The sequence below is a fragment of the Protomyctophum bolini genome (assembly GCF_963924005.1).
Source record: "Protomyctophum bolini genome assembly, chromosome: 9".
Classification (NCBI taxonomy): domain Eukaryota; kingdom Metazoa; phylum Chordata; class Actinopteri; order Myctophiformes; family Myctophidae; genus Protomyctophum; species Protomyctophum bolini.
Window position 1 is genome coordinate 36,298,445 of NC_137870.1, and position 17,278 is coordinate 36,315,722.

Here is a 17,278-nt window from a genome sequence, read left to right on the forward strand (position 1 = left end):
TGTCTGATTTCCACCACTTCATAGGTCACTGATGAAATAGCCTCATAAACTAGCGCAGATGTAGTGACTAGATGTAGTCCAGGAAGTAAGTGAGCGGCCAGTGTCCATGACATCATGGACAATTTGAAATACTAATATCTAAAAACACATATTATCCACATAAAAACCCCAAACCCATAAAAACCACAGGAAAGTGTCTCTTGTCTCCCAAACATCATTAAAATAAGATCTAGTTGCAAAAGGGGTGAAGTGGCCCTTTAAGGACGCGGCGTGAGCCGCTCATTTCAAGGGATATAATAATAATATGAGCCATTTGGCTCACAGCCTGTGAGACGTCCCAAATGATATCCATGAGATAAAAATAAATCAGAGATTAATCCGAAAATGCATAATAATTATCAAACTACCTCCAGTATACAAACCCCCCTCACTCGCTGTGTGAAACACAGCACGCCTGTTCACACACACATACACAAACACACTCCTCATTGGACAAACACAGATGCTCTATCACACGGTCTTCGTTCCATGGCTTCTCTCGGAGTGATTTAGTATCCCGTGATCTGAGCTCTGTGGACAGGATTGAATAAATCTCATGGGCTCTGTGGCGGTGGCCCGTCGCATGTCGACGGGGCGCCTGATGTCATTTGAAGGTTAGACGAGCACAGGATTGGGCCTAATGTAGTCTGCCAGCCAGGCCGCGTTGGCTGCTGTTGTTGTGCATCATAACTCTGAACCTTGATAGAGGCACTTCCACACGCACTGGCAACCATGCGTGTGTCCACACAAGCACGGAAGCATGTGCATATGCACACATGCACAGTACACATACACACGCACACAGACACACGCACGCACGGTTTCTCACATGGCTGGTTGACATATCTGCCTTCACTTCCATCCCTCGTCCTCGCTGCCTGTTTGTTTTGTTCTTCATGTTTCATTGCACACGCACGCACGCACGCACGCACGCACACACACACACACACACACACACACACACACACACACACACACTTTGCCATTTTCTTTGTTTCTCTAATTAATTTCTATAATACAACATTGTCAATGCTGTTCTCACAACGCACTCGCTCTCATTCTATGCCATTAAATGTTACATTGTTCGCCTTTCCTTCCTTCCTCTCTCTCTCTCTCTCTCTCTCTCTCTCTGTCTCACACACTTGAAGTTCATATCTCCCTGTTTAGACACAGAGTTAGGAGAATCAATCAAGTGAAACTAATAGTAACGGTAATTAGCTGTGCTGAAAACAACAATGGAGAAAAGCATCCAGCCATAATGCAAACTATTTCATTATTGTATTACAATTTGAAATACAGGACAGTATGTGTTTTTTTTGCATCTGCTTTATACTGTTGATGTGTGGTGCAAAGATTTCAACTTGCATTGAGATTTCAACTTAAATTGCTCCTATATGAATTGGCTACGGGTAATACATATTTGTTTTGGTCTTTTACAGAATAATAGAACCTTTTAGAATCCCAGAGCCAGCCCTCGTGAGTGGGAAGAAATTCATTTGTATTTGATGAAACGAATGATGGGGACACATTGACTAAGTAGTCAACCTCGTCTCTCTCAGCAAGACCCATCAATGGATAATTAGTTGTAGGCATGAATGTATTGACCGACTGGCCATGCTTGAGTGTAGCAGCATGTCCAGCAGGATTAAAGCCGGCCCTCACAGACTGTAAACACTACTTTATGCTGGATGAATGGTGATATAATACATTTTTCCCATTAGTATATAGAGGCTTGTGATTGTCAGTATGCACAAACAAGCTGGTAATGGAAAACACCATCAGCTTGTTTCCATTATGATCACATTAGCACATAGTTATGCAGCGGCGGCGGTGGATCAGGGGTAGAGAGAAAACCGAGGCTCGCCCAGAGTTACTGTCGAAGTGTCCTTGAGCAAGACACTGAACCGCTAATTGCTCCCGATGTGCTGGTTGGTGCCTTGCATGGTTTCCGCCGCCATGTGTGTGTGAATGGGTGAATGTAATGCACAATCTATGTAAAGCGCCTTGGATAAACGTGCTATATACATGCACCATTTACCATGTATGCATGCATGTGTACTGTATTGCACATGTGTGTATTTTTGTGTTTTAGGTCACACCTAATACTTCGGTAGACTCGATGCGAATGGGCGGAGAAGTTGGGATTCTTGCATATTTAATTTGCTGCGGTTTGCCTTCACACTGTCATCCGCAGCATTTGGAAACGCAGCAGGGGGGGACGTTTATCAATGTGTTCCATTCATAAACTAGCCTACACAGTGAAATCTATGGTGATAAAATTATACTCATAACATGCATGCGTCTGGGACTTCGATCAGGGCTTCAGTCTCCTCATTCGACCACGTGTATCCACGGTAACGGGACATCTTTGCGTTGCGTAAAATATGCCTTCTCCGTCTCCAACAGTGTTCAGCTCCTCACCCGCCACATTGTTTGCTTAATTTCCTTTATTTACTGCGGATTGCATTCACACCTGCACCGAATCGTAATCAAGTGCGATTGGAAGCGAAGCGAAACCCCCGTTTTTGCTCGGAGTAGAATGCGGTTCTTTGATACGCATTAGGATTCGAATGAGCCTTCACACCTGCCAAACGAAGTGCATTTTCTGACAATGATGTGAATGTCACCTTATTCTACATACACATGCATCAAGCATCCATGGCATATTGATGCGCACAGCCATTACTGTATGTCCACCTCTGCACTGATTGAATCAACCTGATGGAGATTTCATTACCAGAATGGTATTGTGATTATCAGTTCACAAGGCCAAGAAAGGCAGACACCCTGGTCGATACACAGCTATGTCTAGATGATTGCAGAGGAGTGATTGATCAGGATGAAGAAGAGGAGATGGAAAAAGCAATACTCTTTCTCTCTTTCCTCTTTGTATTTCTCGTGTATGTCCTTTCTTGTAGACAATTGTGGGTGGTTATTGAGTCAAAGGAATGGTGTTCTTCTTGGATTACAAAGGACTTCTTACAACATAGGTGTGTCATGGAGGTCCAACACAATAGAGTGCAAAAGAAACAATTAGGTAAACATAGAACCTATAGCATCCTTCTACAAATTCCCCAAATCTCTGTCTCTCTATCCTTCGTTATTCTTGAGAATGCCCAACCGATTGACCCTCGTGTTTCTGAGAGGGCCTGAGAGAGTGAAGTCGGTCGGATTAGTGGTTGTCCCGAACAGACAATCTGACATTTATATAGGCATAATATGCCATTTATTATGGACATCCGGCAAGTAAACTGTGTATAAATACGATATGTGAACAAGTAACAGACATCTGCATAGCATAACTGGCATCTATTTAAATAGTCAACAATAAGTTAAACAAGAAACTGTGCAATATTGTTGCACATACTTGTTGTTGTTATCAATAATGTATTTTAAGTCATATTGGTATTGTGAGTGTGACTAATCAAATGTAAGCACTTATGTCATCTTTATGGGTGTTCTGCCTTGTCTTAATAGTGTTTCTGATGTGGCGCAATTATGCTATAAATGTACTGTATGTATGCTACAGTATTGAGAAATCACCAAAAAGCAGTATATTTGTGATTCATGACACAATGTGCTTTCTGACACAATGTGCTTTCAATGATGCGTTGCAATCAGTTGTACACATGAGAGGCTCTTATGCTGTCTTCTTGTCATAACAAGCAGTTCATTCTGATGCATGTACACTAGTGAAGTATAGGTCTGATCGTCAAATTGCCAGGAGGCCACTTGGCCTTGATGGGAAAGTCTCAAGATATCGATAGGAAACACTCAGGACTTCACTGAGATGAGCAGTGTTCAGATGGAGACTCGTCTCCATTACCATGTGTCTTGTTGTGTTTCTACTCGCCCACCACACACACACACACACACACACACACACACACACACGCACACACACACGCACGCACGCGTGCGCGCACACACACACACACACACGCGCACACGCACACGCACACACCCCGCCCTTGCTTTGAGCTTCTCAACAACATAGTGTTTGCTTTGTAGATCCATGGCTATCCAGCTGCTCATTTAGAAAAGTTATACATTATTGTAATGTAAAGAACATCGTTTCTCTGAAGGGTCTTGTTTGTAATCATCTTAAGCCATTTTTTTATTCCTTAGTAACATTTTGAGAGGATTTGAATGAATAGTTGGCAAAATTACAGCATTTTCCAGATTCTAAACATATGCTGATGTGTGCAATATTCATGGTGTTTGAAGTTTCCACCAGTCCAAGAATGCATTTCTGGGCACAAGGTTTGCTTCACAAACAGGCTGTTATTATGGGAGGGTCTGACATAAATCCATGAATAACGGTTTTGAAATGGGTCATTTATTCCCAAGCCTCAATGGGAATGAGGCCAGATTGTTTTGTATTCACCCATTAAATAATTTGAAATCCATCAGATACGCTCCCCTAAGATTCACGAAAAATGTGTTTTCGTGGTCGTCTTTCACGGAAGAAAGACCAATTGGATTATTGAAGATCATATAAGTGTCACGTTATACTGACCTGTGCAGAAATTATGTGTTAGAACTATCCTATCCATGTGTCCACAATATATGTCTCTGCAGCTTTGACTAAAATCATATTTCTGTGGAAAGTCATGGGTAACTTTATTATTATTCAGCAAGCTATGACGTTGCACAGCAAGGTAACAGGGGAGGAGTTCCATCCTGAAAAGAAGCCAGTTACAGCCTATAGAGAACTGGACTTGAAAGAACATTAAAGTGAAATGAACGTTCTTGTGTTAGAGAATAACATGTCACTAGAGTTTAATTGAATTTACAGAATCAAGAAGACCCAATCCAAGTAAAATATGCAATTTACAGGAATGTTACTGTCATCCCTCTGTTGACTTTATTTTGCAGTGCTAATGCTGTCTGTCTAATAGGGAGCTGTTTTATTTTTTTCCCTTTTGGTGTTTTAAACATTATGTTATAATTTAGCTATTGAAAAATAGCTAATAGGAATTAGCATTCGTGGTGCCCCCTATGGGCAGACGTTATAGTGCTTTATAGTGCTGATGGACGATATGGAGATTGAGTTGAGGTTTCAATTCCCCAGAGTGTCTGACCGTCACAGACAGAGAGAACCCGATAAACTGACTGGCTCGTCTTTGCACTTCCCTCATTCCCAGAGCTCTCGTTCTCGGACTCCTTGTTCTCTGTCGTTTCTGTTCATTTTTTATTCTTCCAAGTCTTTTTGTGCTTCTCGTTTTGTGCTTCCTTTGCACTGCTGCACCTCCCTCCACTTTGTCTTGTCTTTGTCTGACAACCACCAGCCTCCTTCCCTGTACTTTGTCAGACAACGAAAATACAATATTTTCAAAAATACCTATTCAGTTGAGCGACAGCAGTAATTTCCGACGACCATAATAATTGCAGTTTAGTCTTTTACACTGAAGTATGTATGTATGTATGTATGTACAGTATGTATTGGATTAAAATGGGTAAGGTTTAAAAAGGCAAAAGCATGCTCTATTAAATAATAAATAAAAAAATCGCCATAATATTTGGCAAAAAAATACATATTTAGCCCCATGCTCGAATGCCTAGCCATAGCTAAAATCCCTAAAACGAAAGAAAGCAGCAAATGAAAATCCAAAGTAAGGTTATCGGTGAAAAGCAACATGCCTATTCACTGGGGACTATGCAAGGCAGAGCCATGTTAGACTAGACCTACGTATCCTGAGACCTTGGTCACAGTAACATTCAGACAGACGGACACATTGCATCGTGGACATAGAATCCATAACAGAACCACTGGAGAGTAACTGGGTTCTGACACCCCTATTAACCTACAGGATATGTTCATACCCACACCGGCCAAGCCCTGTAACAGCCACACACACACACACACACACACACACACACACACAGCGGCCCCATAATCATTGCTTTTGAAAAGTCATAGTATGACCTAGCTGTATGTCGGGAAATCCATGTGCATTATTTGCATAACAAGCAGTGCATAGAGAAACACTGGACAACAATGAATTTCTCCAGCTAATGTCAGTCACCTGGAGAAGTGTGAATTAAATGTCTTCACGGGTGGATAGCAGGTCAGACTGATTCTGTCATGTTTAGTATTATACATGAAAACATCTAATGATATCTATTCTACATGAATAATGTACTACTGTCTCTCTCTCTGTCTCTCTCTCTCTCTCCACTCATTCCTTTCTCTCTGCAGGAATTCTCTCTGCTCCGATTGGACGACGTGGAGGAGCAGCGAGTCACCATACTTGGCTTTTCTGTCTTCAATCAAACCCATCCCTTTTTCCAAGACTTCCTGCTGAGCCTCAACCGCTCCTGGCAGGAGAACTGTGACCACGCCCCATTCGCTGGCACACCGGTCAGTGTCACATTTCTTTGTACACGTTTGTTTTGAAGCTTTTTGTGTTTTGGTTCAGACCTTTTTTTCCATCCCCAATCTAAGCAGCTCATAGCCCCCACTCAGCTGGCACATATTAACCCATTCTGACCGGGCACCCATTTTGGTGTTGGCATCATGTTATGCTTTAGCTATTGAAAAATAGCAGATCTACAAGCTCATATCGCGCCACCGAGTGGCGCGCTACGAGCTTGTAGGTCTGCTATTTTTGAAAAATCGAAGAACGACTTTTTTTTTTTAGAATCTGATCTCAGGTCAGAATGGATTAATCAGACCAGTGTGTGTCCAGTGGAAACCTCGTATGAATCTGATCTCAGGTCAGAATGGGTTAAGCAGATTGGTTGTGCGGGTATCTGTGTGAGCATACACATCACACAGAATGAGGAATCATTCTTTACTTGGCTTCATGAAATTCTTGTTTACTAATCTTTCAACTAAATCAATGGCTGTTTTTTAGCAAACGGCAATGTTTCTCTTATTGCTACTTGTTCTATCTATTAGCATTTGTCAAGGTGTCTTAGCAGGGGGGGGGGTACTCATGCACATTCTGTAATGCTTTCAACACTTTTCAACACCAATTACAATTTCGGTGGGAGAAGGTTCAAGCAAGGTTGCAATAATCACACATATTTACAGTTTAATAACTTGCTCTGTATTCAACATTTATATTAATATTCACCATGGTGTATGATTCAGCCCTTTTCTAGTTCAATTACAAAGAGACACGCCTGGCCTCTATCCAATGTATTTGAATGGAGTTGAGGCTGGATCTGCAAAGGAGATGAGAGAAACATGCTTTTTTTTCTTTAGCTACTCGCACAGCTGGATGGTAATTGGAGTGGTCAGAGTAAACTAGTTAAAGTGGGGGTAAGAGAGGGAAGAGCGGGAAGAGCGGGGGGAGAGAGAGAGAGAGATATGCTTTTCAATGCTGTCAGCAGATCAAAGGGTGTCTATGTAATTGAATAATCTTTCTACCAATCTACAGATGGATTAACCCCTCGCTGACCATGACCCACTGACATGTTAGGCACTGAGATGAGTAGCACAGTATGTGTATCTTGCATGCTGTCTGTGTGTACCTGCATAACATAGTTTACACCCCGTTTCAACACCCCACCCCCCGCTACCCCCCCACCCTGCAGCTCTCCTCGGCGCTGCTGTTTGATGCAGTGCATGCGGTGGTGTCTGCGGTCCAGGAGTTGAACCGCAGCCAGAACGTGGGTGCCACTCAGCTCTCGTGCAAATCCTCTAAAATCTGGGAGCATGGCACCAGCCTTATGAATTACCTGAGGATGGTAAGTGGAACTGTGGAACTGTGGAACAGCTACTAGCCGGAGAGCCACAGGCCCAAAAGCTCAAGGAATAGAGATTAACCTGTGATGTCATGACGTACTTTTTATTTGTGTTTTTTCTATTCATTTGGTCATTAAGGTCCACAGAATGAGAGGTCTGCTCTGCTGGAAACTTTGCGAAAAAAGTTATGGACATTTTTGTATACCAAACCATAGACGACCAATATAAGGCAAAATGTTCCAAATTTCATCATACTTTAAGTAATTATCATAGGGGGTTTTCATGATTCTCCTTGGCCTAAATTTGGCCATAGCCACTTTTGAATGCATGATTAAAGCATGATGAAACTTGGAAAATGTTACCTTAGGTCAGGGTTCCCCAATAAACTTTCCTCAAGGGCCATATTTTGACTAGGGTACCAGGCTGGGGGCCGAGTCGGTACGCACGAGGTCGAGGTCTTGCCCTGAAAATAAAATTTCAGGGCAAGACCCTGGGGGGGTGGGAATTATTCGAGGGGCCACAAGGGGGCGCTGCGGCCCGCGGGCCGCTAATTGGGGAACCCCGCCTTAGGTTGTCTATGGTGTGGTATACAAAAATGACCATAGGTTTTTTCGCGATGTTTCCGGCAGAGCAAACCTCTCATTCTGTGAGGCTGAAAAATACCAACTTGTACTATTTAAATACAATATCAGACAAACTAAGATGTCAAACTAAACGTATTGATTTTTTCACACACACCCGGTGTTAATGGGAAAGGATATAGAGCTCACGAGTTTCCCACGCAGGCAGATAATAATGTACTATACTGTATCTGTGCGACCTCATCATCCCGTCCAGAAATATAACCACTGTCCACCGAGTCGGCGTCTCTCATTTATTTCTCCTCATTATAAATATAGATTAGAGAGGGAGAGATAAAGATGAGCTGTCAGTGACTAAAACATATATACTTATTAGGGAGTAGTAGAAGGGAGAGCTAGCGGACAACCCCCACTTAATGTGAATGTGACATGTATTCAATATCACACTGTTTTTATGTTCCAGTTTGCTCTGCGAAAGACTAATGACTCTCAGTGTTATGCCCTTGCCCTTTCTAATGTCACGATCCCTTTAAGTAGAAGTACACTATCAATACTGCAATGTAGAAGAACTACTCTGTTACGAGTAAAAGTCCTGAATTAAGGTCCAAAAGTAAAAGGACTCATTTCTAGTTTTCAAAATGTATAAAAAAAAAGCTTTTGAAAATAGCAGATCTACACGAATACGCTTACACTTATTACTGCCATCTTGGTGAGATTATTTTTTCTGACATTAATCTCAGCGATTAATTTCATTTTTATTTATTTTTTTCACAATGCGTTGCATCGCGACGCATTGTGAGCTGATTGTAGATCAGCTATTTCCAAATGGCCGAAATGTAGATAGGGCTGAAGTGGTTAGTGGATGTTTTGTAATAATAATCCAAATCTAAAAAGTAACTAAAGTTTTCAAATAAATGTAGTGGCGTAAAAGTACAATCTTATTATATTACTTTTCCACCACTGATTATCACAGCATTAAATCAGTCCTGAGAGACAGTGCTGATTTCATACCAAAAGGACAGCTGCCTGTGCTACACTAACAAAGACAATTGCTGGATTTTGGGGTCTGACGTTTGGCATGTCTGTCTCTGTGTCGGACAGGTAGAACTGGAGGGTCTAACGGGTCACATTGAGTTCAACAGTAAAGGCCAGCGCTCCAACTACGCCCTGCGGATCATGCAGCACGGCAAGGATGGCTTAAGGCAGGTAAAGTCACTCCACATCATGCAAGAAGATGTCTCTTAAAACATCTAGGTAGACCGCTGCTGTGTGTTCATCTGGGCGGGAACACCGCTTTGGTGTTCTGACCCTTCTGGATGGGAACCCCTCTTGGGGTTCTGTACAGTATTCAATTTCTTTTTTTTTTAATGCTGCTATTGAAGTTTTTCAGAAAACATACATGGATTTAGAAGGCGTTTTTAGAATCGGCCTCAGTCCAAAATGTGTTAAGAATAGGGATGGAGCCCGGAATTCGGGTCCATTACAAACCCGGTTCGGCATTTATCGAGACCCGAGTATCAATAAGCGTTTGGCTTGTCGAGCCTCTTATCGGGTATAGCCGCAGCGGTTGACGCCATGGGCCGCTCGCTATAAAGGGGGCTTGGACGCGACGGGTGGTTCGTCATCGTTTGCCGCGGTGGAAGTATGGTGGAACGGGTGAAAAGTTTGGTAACATTAGAGGGGAGCTAAATGCAATGATGTAGCCTACCACAGTTGTTGCATGCACGAAAGGGAGCATTTCGACAATGCCTAGACATCTGTCCATAATGCATTGTATTAAACCCAAATGCGATACCTTTGCATGTCTGCGCCGAGTCGAAACAACACGGGAGCCTCAGCCGCTGCAGCGGAACAACCATCCTGCTCTCCCACCCAACGCATGTTGTGCTTACCGTGCTTGCTGCCCAAGGCAAGCGCGGTAAGACGTTGCCATAAATTATTAATCCAATTCATAATAATTTGTTTGGGGAAACTCAAATCTCCCTGCCATAGAGTTATAATACTGTGTATCCTGCGAATCGATTGAATAGTCTCATATAATACGTGACGTATTCAATGTGCAACTTCTCAGTCTATCGTTGCCGAAAAGGCAGAGCTAAAAGTGTGTATACACCTTAGAACTGTTTATTGGCATACAAACTCTCACAACTGGCCAATAAAAATAAGGTTCTGTTCTTTCCACAAAATAATAGCAAATGCTCGATAGTGCGCTCGATAAGGACCCGGCACAATAAGCCTGCTCGATGACGATAAGGTGATCGTTAGCAATAAAACCTTAACGAGCTCCATCCCTAGTTAAGAATAAAGAAGCTCATAAAGAAACTATATAAAGAGAGTGCAGATATTCCTTTCTTCATCTTCAAGAATCTGCACCCAGCTACAGAGACTACTACTACTATCCATGGAGCACGACGTTCATGGAACTGTTTTATTTAAAATGTTCTTTAAATGTAATTTTCATATACTGGCAGATGGACCAGTTCTCCTGAAATGACTCGGGATCAGTCAGGCAGTACAACAGCGCTATCAGTACGGTGTTAATGTGAGAATTTCAACCAGAGCTATTATAAATCACACCTGCTGGTTGTGTTACTGGAGAGAGGCAAGATGTTAGACTGTGACTATTGTACTGTAGGTGGAGGCACTGTTTATAATGGTGACTAACACACATGCTGTTGGCAAAGCTGCAGCTTGGCAGAGACATAAGGGATAATGTCAACGCTAGCAGCTGTTTCTTCTACACAAGAATACACACATAAAGGCAGAATAAGATGCACATCACAAGCTGATACTTCAGGCCTTTTTGCCTCCACCTCCACACTGACTGGAACCTGTGAAAAATAACAGAAAAGAGTCAAATGGATGTTGAACAAAAGTTCTTCCCGGACTGGAGTGTTTTGTATTTTTCCAACACAGCTGTGAGCTATTCACTTGATGATTCATGTACCCCAGGCCAGGGCCCTTACCTATCGGCCGTCGCTGTCCCTGGTGCTGAAATATCTCCTTAGCAACCTTACCTCTCTACAGTCACTGTCTCTGGTGCTGAAATATCTCCTTATGGTACCTACCTACATATAGGAGTTTTAAAGTTGTCGGTGAGTCATCAGAGTATTTCACACTACAGTACCGGTATATATTTTTTAAATCGACTGTCATTATATCTTTGTGGCTTTCACACTAAACGATTGATAGCCGAGTAGGGATCACACACTGCAAGAGTTCACCAAGATGCTATCCAGACGATAGATATAGGCTACAAGCTACATAATCTCTCTCTCTCTCTCTCTCTCTCTCTCTCTCTCTCTCTGATTTGTATACATCCACAAGTGTATAATGATGAATGAATTCCGTAACAGGCATGAAGTCTCACAAAAACTATGCCTAAACCTTACTTTATCCTTACAGAAATACACACATAGAAATACACCATGCTGTACCTTAACCCTTCAGATTCCGATTCCTTTATTAGCCATTGTGTAACACACATACTGTAGGAATTTGTTTTGGCGTTTGCACAAAGACAACACCGTGCAAGAATGATAAATATAAAGTGCAGAGTTATGATTATAGTGCAAACATTGTCCGGTGTCATAGTGCCGGTGACACTCACTAGGGGGCGGGGGTGGGAGGGAAGCCAGAGTCATTTAGCAGCCTGGCGGCTGAGGGGAAAAAAATGCCTAAACCATGCCCATCTGATGCAAAACTCCCTGAACCATGCCCATCTGATGCAAAACACCCTGAACCATGCCCATCTGATGCAAAACACCCTGAATCATGCCCATCTGATGCAAAACACCCTAAACCATGCCCATCTGATGCAAAACACCCTAAACCATGCCCATCTGATGCAAAACACCCTGAACCATGCCCATCTGATGCAAAACACCCTGAAAAGAGTGAGAGCCGTGGGTGAAGGGCTTTTTGGCTGCCATTTTGGAGGTATAAAATGCACACTCCCAGGGGGTCAAGTGGATCTGAAAGCTCACATCTCAGGTTGAATCACCCAGAGGGTACTACCAACTACCAAGCCACGCCCTGGAAGTCCTCAAGTTAACCCATTTTGACCTGAGATCAGATTGTCTTCTATATCCTGACAGATTTTTTCAAAAATAGCAGACCTACAAGCTCGTAGCGCATGTAGATCTGCTATTTTTCAATAGCTAAAGCATAACATAATGCTAACACCAAAAGTGTTCTGGGTTAAAAATCAAATTAATTGATTGTAGAGTTCTCCAGTCTGCTGTAACAACATGGAACAGCCGTACCCCTTCGGTTGTACAAGACATTACTGTACATCAAGAAGTGTTCATGCCTTTATGAAGAGGCTGAACGAACAGCTCCTCAGTGTGTGACTGTAATCCCATAAAGCTCAAGGACATTGAATCATCCAACATTCAATTTATTCCCCTGACTGAGTATAGCTACAGATCAGTGATAGGTTTGTTTGAATGATATTGATAAAGCCTGTAACTGCCAACGCTTTAAAAAAAGGGTTGGTGTGTTTAAATCTAGAAGCAATATGGGCTGATCTGCATTGAATTCATGTGGAGAGTGGAGATTGGAATGTTCTGTTAAAGTTGTTTAATATTATAGACACAGCTAGACAAAGGCTACCGCTATCCAGAATTTAATTGACCCTGCATGAAACTTTATTTTCAACAAAAGCAAACACTCCTGTTGAGTTGGTTGTGTTTAAAGCAAGCCAGCACCAACGCCCAACACCTCTCAGCAGCAACAACGATGAGCCGCTGCTATATTGATTGGTTGTGCACTAACAATAACAAAATAAAAGGTGTTCTCCACCTCCATGACAAAAGGTTGACCTGTTCAGGCACAGTACAGACTGACTGAAGTAGACTATGTGCTCTTTCCTGAAGTACTATTACTACTATTATAATGTAGCAACAGTGTGCACTTGTAACAAGCTCTTCAACTAGTAGCAGTGTGTACTTGTAACAAGCTTTTAAATATAACTAGTAGCAGTGTGTACTTGTAACAAGCTTTTAAATATAACTAGTAGCAGTGTGTACTTGTAACAAGCTCTTACATTTAACTAGTAGCAGTGTGTACTTGTAACAAGCTCTTACATATAACTAGTAGCAGTGTGTACTTGTAACAAGCTCTTAAATATAACTAGTAGCAGTGTGTACTTGTAACAAGCTCTTAAATATAACTAGTAGCAGTGTGTACTTGTAACAAGCTCTTAAATATAACTAGTAGCAGTGTGTACTTGTAACAAGCTCTTACATATAACTAGTAGCAGTGTGTACTTGTAACAAGCTCTTACATAGAACTAGTAGCAGTGTGTACTTGTAACAAGCTCTTACATAATATAACTAGTAGCAGTGTGTACTTGTAACAAGCTCTTTGGTAGAATATCTTCAACTTCTTCAGGGACACAGCTAGAGGAGCCGAGTTGCACATTATATTGTGTGTTTTATTACACTCATGTACTTTTTTTCTTCCCCCAACCATTAAATCGGGCCCAGTCTACAGAGAGCACTATTACGAGCCCACTGCTGCTGAGGAACTTGATTCGATTTCTCAATGTGAAGGAGGAAATCATGGGATAGAGAGGGGGAGGGCGCATTGAGTGTCTATGGATTCCTCTCCGCCTCTCTCTTTAGATTTCCCTCATTGAGGAGCATTATCACCACAGGTCTCCAGTGTAGCTTGGCTCAGCATGGCTTGGCTTGGATCTTTCTCTGTGCCTTCAGGCTTCAGCAGAGATGAGTACTTGTAGAGCAGAGCTAATAGTCTATAAGGACTGAAGCTTGAGCTGATACCACCAAGGTGACACTTCTGATACCCTATTCTACTATTCTACTATTGTGTGTGTGTGTGTGTGTGTGTGTGTGTGTGTGTGTGTGTGTGTGTGTGCGTGTGCGTGTGTGTGTGCGTGTGTGCGTGCGTTAGGGCATTCAAAAATGTATGCATCATGTATGCATCATATTTTTTTCTCTATGTGTGTGTACATAATTCAAACTGTAGGATTGATTATTGTCACGGACAGAAGTCATTCTTTCCCTTTGGATTCCGCACCAGAGCGCACTCGTCCATTAGTTTGCATTGCATTCAGAACGCGTCCTTAATTAAAAATGTAACTGCAGCCGTGTCTGGCTCTCAGCGGTGTCCCAATTTGAACTGCGTAACAGGTAGAAGTGCGCAAACTTTATCCCTAAACAATACCCCCCCCCCCCCCCCCCGTACTGGAAATAAAATGTCTGGGTTTCCGAGGCTACATCCGTGCTGACGCAATGACTGTCCTGTTTCTGGTTTAGCTTTGACGCATGAATCTCTCCATCTCCGGTCAGTGCAGGTTGTTGTTTATTTGCATGGCTCAGAAAATAAGTAGATTGTAATGATGTGCCAAACTGTAATGTTAATATAGACCTATGTCTTCTATTGTGTTCTGAAGGTCGGCCTGCTGCCACTAGTGTTAATGCGTGCCAATTATGTGTGCCAATTATGCCCCCTCTCCTGTTGTGTTCTCTTTTCTGGTCTGTGTACCAGTGCACAACGCACACTTGTGTGTGTGCCTGCACTGTTTAGTATTTACATTAGTGTTTAGTATTTACATAACATTTTTATGTTTTGATAATCAGCGCTTTGCCATATAGATGATACATACACTGTGCCATATTGGAGAGGCCACTGTCGACCACAAGTCGACTTGGAAAAAACTCAACTCGTTAATGCCCTAGCGTGCATACGTCTGGTCTGCTTTGAGGCAGGACTATAGAAGAAGCAACTATCATACAAGCACACACCTCCCTCTACATTAATACCCAGGCACAGGCATTATACACACACACATTGTCATCCTATGTGCGTCAGCACTGCAGCTCTCTGGTTTAGTCACTGGGAGACAGCAGCCCTCTTTTGTTTTTCTGTCTTTGCTCTTTGCCGGCTGGAGATTGAGAATAGATCAAAAAGAAAGAAAATCCCCAACAACCGTAACGGATTTCAAGGCTGCTTGAAACTGTGTGGATCGGGACCGGGACACGTACATGCGTGTATTTGTTTGTGCAAGTCTCCGGCAGTGTCTGTATCGTACATGATCCTGCACAGTTGCATTAACCTGTACAGTTGGTGTTCCTCCCGGAAGATTCTATATCCCTGTCGCACCCCCACCGAAGGCATAGTGTGCATCAAAAGGGCATCCTCTTCTCTGCGTCAGGCCTAAGCCTGAACACATACCTAAATGTTGTTAGCTTTATGCCTTATTCATATGCCAATTGCCCCTCAGGCCGTCAACCCTTGCTCTGTGTATAGATCCATGAGCAGATGCAACATTGAGCGTCATACGATTACGAACCTCCAGCCACTTTCCCTGCCCTTCACAGCCAGGTCTGCATATCGATCTAGGCTCCAGGATCCATACAGTCATGGATTCGCAGTAGAAGCGTTGCGGCATTTTCGAGGGACGCTAGTCCCCCCCCCCCCCCCCCAATGTCTGGGGGGACATTTTAATGTTTGCTTAAATACGGCACCCCCACCAAAAAAACAGGACCCCCATGATCATGCGTATGACCAGGCAGGACTTCTCACTCCCCTCGTTCCATGAAAGAAGTAGAAGAGATTTGGAGTCAGAGAAGGAAGGATAAAGAAAATAAAGTAAAGTGTAAACATTAATGTCCCTCCGTCAGCCTTGTGACTCTCCATGCACGGCCACTAGAGATGGACCGTGGCTGGGAGGACATGTGTTCTGAGGGGGATACGGTTGACAACATACACTGCTTTGAAGTATAGCTTCATTCAACCTGTTCAAAGGCTTCTCATTAAATAATACATAACAAAACTGTTTGTACAGAAGGCATCTGACCTGTACTGTATGTGTTGATAATGTGTTGATAGTGTTTACTGTGTGTGTGTGTGTGTGTGTGTGTGTGTGTGTGTGTGTGTGTGTGTGTGTGTGTGTGCGTGCGCGCTTTTTGTCTGCAGTGACACAGACATTGTAGACCGTGTTCTGTGTGTTTTCCTCACTGTACATCAACAACTGATTAAAAAAACAGCCAACTGTCAAGCTTCTGACATCTTGCCAACAGCGCTGAATCGTTCATCTCATATAAAGTCCACCTGCCAGAACATTGTCTTCACTAAAGGATGGACCATCCTACGTTCTGCAAAGACTGGCACATGATTTATACATTATACAGTATAGGTACATCCTGGCTCTGCTTCCGCCCAGTGATTAGAGTTTGCAGAAGTACTGGGGCTTTGTTTACATTGCTCTCTCTCTCTCTCTCTCTCTCTCTCTCTTTCTCTCTCTCTCTCTCTCTCTCTCTCTCTCTCTCTCTCTCTCTCTCTCTCTCTCTCTCTCTCATGTAAGCCCCTTGACACTTGCCTGTACTTAGTTATCATGTAACCACCCACGGCCACGCCCCTCTGTTCTTGGAGACTGTCATCTGTTATGTGACGTCTGTGGTGTGTTGTGTACTCTGTCTCTCTCTCTCAATTAAATTCAAATGAGCTTATTGGCAATATGTGAAAACATGATGTTTACATTGCCAAAGCAATTAATATTCTACTCTATCTCTCTCTCTCTCGCTCACTCTCTCTCTCTCTCTCTGGACGGCAAGATCTTTTTGATCATTCTTTCAGAAGTAGTCTTTGATTCTGGGCATTCTCTTTTCTGCCAGAAGTTCAGTGTCGGGAGATGAGTGTGTAAACAAATCAAATGTAGGCACTGATTAACTTCAATATGCCAGAGTCTCTTGAGAAACTCTGCAATTTAGACTTGAATGAAACAGATGGAAACGTTCTATGCAAGCTGGGGCCTGGGGCAAGTGTTTTGTATTTATTTCTTCATAATGACACTAAACACAAATCTTTAAAGAGTATTGCTTAAGCGTGTGCTGACTGTGAACTAATTTAAATGGGGCTTATGTTAATAATTGTCCACTCATGATGACAACTGAAAACGGTATTCTTGTACTTAAGTGTTTGATCATCAGTATGT

General features: G+C 42.7%; 1 protein-coding gene across 3 annotated transcripts in view; it reads left to right on the forward strand.

Annotated features, from left to right (window-relative positions):
* Positions 1 to 17,278, forward strand: part of grik4 (glutamate receptor, ionotropic, kainate 4) — a 197,965-nt gene that overhangs the window by 148,378 nt on the left and 32,309 nt on the right. For all 3 annotated transcript variants that reach the window (XM_080772183.1, XM_080772184.1, XM_080772185.1), the window contains 3 exons: positions 6,242 to 6,403; positions 7,585 to 7,737; positions 9,418 to 9,522. In XM_080772183.1, the coding sequence (XP_080628309.1) occupies positions 6,242 to 6,403; positions 7,585 to 7,737; positions 9,418 to 9,522 (420 nt within the window). The remainder of the gene's footprint in view (positions 1 to 6,241; positions 6,404 to 7,584; positions 7,738 to 9,417; positions 9,523 to 17,278) is intronic.